Source organism: Helobdella robusta (assembly GCF_000326865.2).
Source record: "Helobdella robusta unplaced genomic scaffold HELROscaffold_64, whole genome shotgun sequence".
Taxonomy (NCBI): domain Eukaryota; kingdom Metazoa; phylum Annelida; class Clitellata; order Rhynchobdellida; family Glossiphoniidae; genus Helobdella; species Helobdella robusta.
The window spans coordinates 836,831-845,736 of record NW_008705358.1 but is presented as its reverse complement, the minus strand read 5'-3'; the positions used below and the strand labels follow the sequence as shown (position 1 = coordinate 845,736).

At 33.4% G+C, this 8,906-nt stretch overlaps 1 protein-coding gene across 1 annotated transcript; it reads right to left on the bottom strand.

Moving 5' to 3' along the window:
- Positions 1-1,957: 1,957 nt before the first annotated feature.
- HELRODRAFT_88426 (hypothetical protein) lies at positions 1,958-4,015 on the bottom strand (the record flags this gene model as incomplete). The annotated part of the gene is made up of 3 exons (XM_009029966.1): positions 1,958-2,197; positions 2,930-3,146; positions 3,909-4,015. Coding segments are annotated over 3 exons (564 nt in total), but the record flags the coding sequence as incomplete, so codon positions are not given.
- Between the last annotated feature and the right edge of the window lie 4,891 nt (positions 4,016-8,906).

Here is an 8,906-nt window from a genome sequence, read left to right as displayed (position 1 = left end):
TATATATATATATATATATATATATATATATATATATATATATATATATATATATATATATATATATACATATATATATATACAATATTCTATAAATTCTGCGGAATCTTTGGCGTAAATATGTTTGTAGTTTGTTTTTTTAATTTTTTCTCACTAAAGTTTTTTGGTGAACGTTTAGTTTATTAAAATTCAAAATAAACTTATTTTCCGAATTCATGCTGCAAATAAGGCCATATTTCGATTCCTTAGTGAGAAAAATTGAAAAAACGAACTACAAACATATTAACGCCAAACATTCGGTAGAATTTATAGAATATTGTAAAAATTATGGTCTATTACCTATTACCAACATATATATATATATATATATATACATATATATATATATATATATATATATATATTATTACTGCGTTCGTAAGTGTACTTACATTGTTTGTATGCCCATTTATAGAATACTTAATACGACTACACGCACACTTGCATATGCAAATGTCAACACGAACGCTAAAGTCTTACGCAATCTCAAGCTAGGTCTGATAAGCAACGCTCCCATTTTCGCTTTTTTTTCTTCATTCTGCGTTTTAATTTTGAAGATGCTGTTCACCGCATCATTATAGTTTTTCTAGGTCATAAAATATGCATCTTCGTTTTAAAGATGCCGGCACAGAAAAGCAGCAAGTGCACATGCGGACACGCATGCAAACAACAAACAAACACAAACCCACACACGCACGCACACACACACACACACGCACATAATCAAACAGAACAACCCTCACTCACGTACTAAACACAAACGAGCACACTTCGCAACCTCTTAAATCAATGGCATGGAGCTTATAGGCCACCGAGCAGTATCACAATAAGAAATAAAATGCCTGACTGCTTGCTCTGTACAAATTCGTTCAGCGTACAAATTCGGTAGTAAAAAAATTTTTCTCCACCAAATGGTGATGCATTGGCATTTGCTGTCCTTAGCAATCTTCACTGAGATTTATAAAGCTTGCAGGCAGACGCAGCTGAAGAGAATTTTTTAAGTTTTGTGTAGTTTTCGTCGTTATGAGTGATGCCGGTGACGCTGGTGATGCTGGCGATGTCATGTCGGTAATGTTGATGTGGATGTTGTTGCTGTCATGATGTAACTGGTACAATGTTGATGATGAGATGCGATTAAAAATGATGAGATAATAAAAATAATTACTGTTATGATAATAACAACAAAGAAATATACAAAAGACCTGTAAAGTAGGGTAATTTTTATTTCAATTTTAAAATTTTTTAATGTAATAACGTCAGCAGCATTTGTGAACATGTTAACGAAATGAAAAAAATTGTATCACGTGCTTCGTATGCGCTGCGTACTTTAGCATGTATTCGTATAAAATGCTTGGGGAGCATTGCCGATTCCCTCTGAACTTAGGAAGATTGTAATAGACATTTGACCTTTTCTTTCCTTTAAATGATAATCATTTTATGATGCAGTTGGTTTTATGACGCGGTTTTTAACATTGTGGTTCTACTCTTTGGTGAGTGCCACAACCCGAAAGTGCAACTTTTTAAGCATTCATGTTCAAATTGTTTGGAATTCCAGCAGTTTCGACTATTATTACATTATGTGATTGAGAAATGCATTTCTTTCGTTCATAATTTTTTAAGTTCTGTCTGTCTAACTTTTTGTGTTATTATATTGACAAATTATTTTTAGCTTAAATTTTGTAGTTCTTATTAAATTGTTATTTCTTCTATATTAAGATAGGTTTCCCACGTTAAAATAATGCATGTCATTTCAATTTGACACCTACTTTCTGTTAGTTGATATATAAAATTGAAATAAAGACCTAAAAACGTTCACCTAAATCTTTTGACAAAAAGTTTCATTAACAAATTCACAACCACAATCTCTCAAGCGAAATATTATTTTAGTCATCTGAAAAAAACTAGTCACAAAAACTCACTAACCTAACAAAATTTTAGCCGGTGTTTCTGGGGGTAGCCAAAATGAGACCAAAGTGAGGACAGACAACAGAATGCAGGGTATGATTAAGATGAATACGAAGGTGAAAGGTATCCTTTTGAGCGTCAGGTTGAAGGTCAAATCAATGTAAGGTTCTTCACAGCATTTGTAAAATTTCAAATTTTTTATGCCTACGTAGTTCACCAGCATCCACTCGTTACTTTCCATGTAGTCACTGAGCTGTTGGATGAAAAGTTAGAGAATGTATTTGTGATGAGCGTTCCTCTATTTTCATATCTATCTAATAGGAAAAGCGATCGAGTGTGTATGTCATTCTGCAGACCAAAGCCTGACCTATTATAAATGTTAGCAGAAGGTCTTCCTTTCTTTTGCGTTTCTTAACATAGCGGTTAGTTAAATTATTTAAGTTAAATTTCAAATTTAACTGAAAAATTATTTTATTTTATAAATTTGTTTGAAATGATACAAATCTTTTCCATCATCATTGGTTAAAAACATCAAGTATTAAATCACTAGTTATTCCTTAAAAGAACTATTAGAGACGTTCTTTGAAATTGAAATGGCTTGAAGGCACTTGGATTCCAGTCTGGTATAAAGTTTGGTTTAAAATCAAATATTAATTTTTTTAAATTATTACACTGACTCCCAGTAAACGTTGGAATAACAAAAAATTGAAACTATTTAAAATTTCCTTAAATTCAAGATATTTTCGTTCATATGAAGAAACAAGATGGGCGTGAAGGAGCTTCTCGTGTAATAGAGTCCCCCTTTAAATCACGGGCACTGGCAGAACTGACCTGGTACATTTCAAAACGACCAACACGGTGCTGGGATGGCTAGTTTGCTTTAAAATTGTTTGTGCAACCACGATGGCCATTATAACAGCAGTGGACGACATCAAACGTTTCATAACTATCATCGCCATCGTTACCAAATAATGTAAATACTCACATCGGCACCCTTCTCAGCAGGCAGATTCAGGTCCAGTTTGTAGCCATCGTACGTCCAGCTCCCAAACTTTAGATGGCATTGTTGAACATCGAATGGAAAGTAGATGATGTCGATCCAGCAGGTAGACTTGAAGATGCCTGGAGGGTACCAGATGACGCTGCCTGTGTTTGATATGACGGCCAGTGCTTCACGGTGCTCCTTCAGTCGCTGGTCTGCACTGCATTGTGAACATGTGTGAGTGTGTCTTTGTGTGTGTTATTGGGTACGCGTGTGTTCGTGCGTGTATCACTATGCATGTGTTCCTGTGCGTGCGCGATTGTGCGTCTTCTTTCTAATGTGCGTGTCTTTCTGTACGTGTGCGTGTGTGTTTGTCTGTATGTATGTGCGTGCATCTGTATGCGCGCCTGTGTGTGTCTGTGTGCCATTGTGCGTGAGTTTGTGCCTGTGTGTGTGATTGGAAGTCTGTGCGTGTTTGTGTGTTCTTGTGTATGCATGTACGCAATTTGTGTGCGTCTCTGTGCATGTTGCTGTGCCTTGTCGATGTTTTTATGTGCGTGCTTTCAGTGTAGGTATTTGCTATTTTGAGTGCTGCGTGAATTTGTGTTAGTTTGAGTGAGTGAATGTTGCCGATAAAAAGAGTCCGGTAGTTTTCTTGAAATTAAAACATTAAGTTAAGTTATGAAAAGTTATGAATTTTTTTCCAAAATGAAATTACAAAAATTAAAAAAAATTTAAAAAAAAGTCCGTTAAAATTGTTTCTGAGAATGAAATAGATTGATTGCAACATTGCAATCAATCTATTTCATTCTCAGAAACAATTACGAAAGAACATTACGAAAGAAACACAACAACAGTTGTACATTGGCATAATAATTTACCATCGATACATTGCAATACGAAAAAAATTTTCGAAAGAGATTTTCAAGAGAAGGAACATAACAGTAAATAAGATAGCTGGAAGAACGTGACGGTGACTAACAAGTTGTAGAGAACAATATCTGGCTTCCAGATTTTCTGGATGGGGACGCTGATGACCTCGATGTCCCCGAAATCAGACGGTGACCAGCTCAACATCTGATCTTTCCAGTTCTGGAACAGATGGTGATGGTGAAGGTGAAGATGATGATGAAGATGATGTTGGTGATGAGGATGATGATCGTGACGATGAGGATGATCGTCATGATAATGAGTATGATGGTCGTGATGATGATGATGATGATGATGAGGATGATGATGATGGTGGTGGTTGTGATAATGATGATGATGATGATGATAATGATGATCGTGAGAATGATGATCGTGATGGTGATGGTTATGTGTGTGTTAAGATGATAAAATGGCGATGATGATAATGATGAGATGATTAAGGTATTCTTTAGAATCGAATTAAAAAATGATGATAAAGAATAATAATAATAAATATTATTATTATTAAATTATTACACAAATTATTGTATTGTATGATGGTGTTGTTTTGTATCATACAATACTGTAAAAAATATGGTCTCCTTCCAATATATATATATATATATATATATATATATATATATATATATATATATATATATATGTTCCCAATAGATATATATTTATATATATATATATATATATTTATTATAAAAATTATGGTCTATTACCAACATTTATTTATATATATATATATATATATATATATATATATATATATATGTGCGTGCGTGCGCGCGCGTGTGTGACGATAATGACAAAAGACAAAAAATATTGACGATGATGATATGTAATGATGATAATGATGAGGAAGATGATTATGATGATGAAGATAGCAATAATGACCATGACCATGATGCTATGATGATTTGGAAAAATAGTGATGACATTATGACAATGAAATTGGTGATGATATGTGATAACAATAAAAGATGTCTATAATAAAATATGAGGATGACAATTGATGCAGCGATGAACACGATGACGAATGATGATAGTGGAGCGATGATGACTGGATGACCACGTTGTTCAAATGACTCTTACGTCACCGCATAGTTCATTTCATGCTCCTCATTCCGTAGACTTAGACACTTAAAATAGTAATCGTGAAATCGTTGTAGATCCATTAATAACGAGGAACACTGAAAATTGTAACAAATCAGTAATAATAATAATAATAATAATAATAATAATAGCCATAAACAGTTATACAAGTAGAAATAATAATTCTGTTATAAACAGTTATATCGTTATACGGCATTAGAGGCGTATACAAGTTGGGGTGGGTCTTCGAAATTGAAGCCCAACCCCCCGCAAAACGCCAAATTTTGCTTGGGTTGTTGCTAAAATGAGCTGAAAAACTATTTCAGCCCTTTCAAATCAATAAAATGAAACTACTTAATGCACAAAGTCGCTGGATTTAATGATATAAATTGTAATAAACAGTACAATCGGTAATGTCTTTAAGGAAGTACGACGAAATTGTTATTGAAGATGTACTGTGCATGTACAATCAACAGTTGGCATATTACCAACTTTTAGAATTCGTCGTCAATTTTGAAAAAGTTTCCCCGCCTTTAAGAGTAAGTTAACAGAATCAAATATGGGAATGTATAAAATGGGATTTAAATATTGGTGTTGTTGTTTACTGTTGTAACAATTTCAATTTGAATTTACTTTTAAGCTATAAAAAGAGTTAGAAAGCGTGGGGTTTGAAAGAATATTCGTGTTGACCATGACAGCGGATAAGAAGCAGTTTTTTGATTTAGCATCTGTTTCGCAGATAAGAGCCAAGATTCTTTTCATCATACTAAACCGAATAAAGGCGGTTTAAAAACGATGCAGTAGTTTACGATGTTTAGAACAAGTGGACAACACTTTTGCTTTTTATGATTCCTTTTAATTTCCTCTTCTTAAAAAATTAAATGGAGTTGTGTTTAAAAAACACGATAAGCTTGTGGTTCAACATAAGTTGCAATAACTTCTTTGTTGCCGAATATAAATTATACGTTAATGCTGTTGATTTTCCAACTTCAGAGTGTGAAATGATTTTGCACGTGCGCGACGGAGGAAGAGACAGCCTCATTTTACCTGCATTGCATTACTCTCATTATCGTCGGAGTCGTTGAATACACGTTTGAGTTCGAATCCATGGTCATCATTGACGTCATCAGAGCTATGTTGAACGTCATCATTTTGGTTTTTAACACGCAAATAAACAATTAGTGATGAAATCTAACGCTAGAATCTATTTTATTTCTACCAACACTCGTACTTTCACATGCACAAACACGCACACACAACGCACACGTGCACGATTCATCATCAGATCAGTCTTTGCACGGCACATCCATCGTCTCATTCGGTTTCGTCCGAATCGAAGCATATTTTCACTTCATCATAAAAAAGGAAGTGGATTTAAGTAAGTTTTAAGTAAATCAGAAATTCAGTTAATTCATGTCAGTTGAAATGATAATGTTTAAAAATAGTAAATGTTAAAAATTTTCAAAATATGCAGATTATTATTTTTAAAATATGCAAGCAATTGCACGTTGAATGAGCTGGTGAGAAAATTTGTAGCTAATTGGTGAGTTTATGCTCCTAAAATCTTTCTCCAAAGTTACCAGCTAATGAAAAGATCTTTTTATTCCCAACATTTTTACATGTGTTACTGCAGTTGAGTGTATAAAAGAATTCACTCGAGTGGTTAGATTGTTGGTTGCAGTTCGCTAACCAGCCTACTTTTATCAACACAGCCATAAATTTCACTACCCAACCGAAGTACGAAATGTTCAATAATTCAAAACACAGAACAATTCTTTTTAACAGGGTCTATTCCAAGATATCAAATAAGCAACTTGTTATTTCAGAAATCCAAATATTTCCGTAGAATTAACGACTTTCGTATATTTCGTATATTCGTATAATTCCGTATAATTGAATTCCGTAGAATTGTGGGCACCAGTTGAAGCAATCAGGTTAGACAACTGACTGCAAACTCGTCACATGGCAAGGGGCAATCTCTGAAGTCAGAATAACGTTTTTGTTTAAATGTTCTGTACCAGGAATCTAATTGTATTACCTTCATATGGCTGAACGATTATAACCTACCGTAACTGAACAGTATTTAAATGTAGGTGCCTGGTACGGACACTGGTGTGAAATAATTATCAGAGCCCTCTCGTGACAAACTTTAAAAAAACCTGTTTCAAAGAAAGAAATTGATAAATTGCGACTGCCTTACACCAAGCATCATGTTGCTTGTTGTCGTGCTACGTTCTACTTACGTTCTACTGGGTGCCGTACAAAAACTGGACTGATGTGCACGACATGTAGTACATTCAATATTTACTTTGTTATAACTCTACGCTCTATATAATTATACGTATATTACACGCAGATAAATATGCATATAACATTATACATATTATTAGATATATCTATATAAAATATATATAAATAATATTTATTTATTAAAGTTATGTTGAAATAATGTTATATACATAATATGGTAAATACAAATGCACAAATAACGATCAACATTTTTCAATAAATTAAAATAACAATACTCAAAATTATGAAAAATAAAAATTTTTGATTAATTAACTAATTAATTAATTATTTAAATGATTAATAAATAAATCAATGAACAAGAACATGTGAGAACATGTGCACGTGCTATCAGTGATGACATCTATCACCTTATGAAGACAACAACAACAACAACAACAACAACAACAAACAACAACAACAACAGCAACAACACATCTGAACGTGTGACGTGACTACTTGATGTGTGTGTGTGTGTGTGTGTGTGAACGATGTTGCATCAATTTAAAATTTTATAAGGAGATTGGTTGGAAAAATATCATGGATTGTGATTGAACGTTGCGTTAATACTCTAATAAATAGCATTATCATCGAAACTTTATTTACACAGTATTTCACAAATCTCACTGCACGCATGTGAGTTCAACACACTCACTCACAAACAAACACACAAAAACACACAAACATACACTCACATACAAAAACACACTCACGCACACACAACACGATGTGTATGTAAACTGATATAATAAGGATAAAAGCAGAATAATCCTTTATTGCTAAATCTTTTATAAACTTTTTTTATACCGGCAGATATGTAAGTGAATATGCATTTCTTCGCTGTGGTTGTCTGTCTGTCTGTCTGTCTGTCTGTCTATGCAATTATATTTTTATTCAGTGCAGATTTCTGATTTGTTTTTAATTTTTACGGTTTTTACATGCCGACTAAAAACTTTTATACATTTTACATACATATCTATATACATAAATGTGTATGTGTGTGTTTGTCTGTGCGTGTGTGTGTGTGTGTTTGTCTGTGCGTGTGTGGGTGTGTGTGTGTGTGTGCCAGCTGAAGTGATTTATGTTGAGTACTTTTTGAAGACGATAAACAGAATAAACAAATTAGTAAATGAAGAAGGAGCCAATGCAATGATTAATGCATGCTGGCTGGTTATAATTCTCCAGCTTAAAGAGTGGACATCTTCAAATGTCATTCATCCAATTTTTCAGAAATTCATCGGAAAGTGTTGGCGTGTGACTTTTGAACATTTCTCATAAAAAATTTTATATAGTATTCAATTATTTGCAAAATAAAAATAGCGGAAAAATGCAACCCTGCAGAACTTTCAACATTTACCGCTCATAAATATTTCACCTCGTCGAGATTGCGCGCCAAATTTATTTTTCTTTTTTCATTACTCGCCTGCCGACAAAGAGGCCACCAGAAAGAATTTATTTTTTTTAATTTTCAAAATTATGCGCCATATTATTTTTTGCCACCCAGCCATCTAATCTCACTTTCACTTTTTTATATTTTTTAAACTCATTTTTTATTAATATTTTAAATTAGTTCACCCTTCCTCCGAACGTCTGCACGAGTTCATTTCTTTTTTTACAATTATTATGATGATTGATGGACTGAATAATGATTGTGAACAATAAAATACTGCAGTAGCACAAT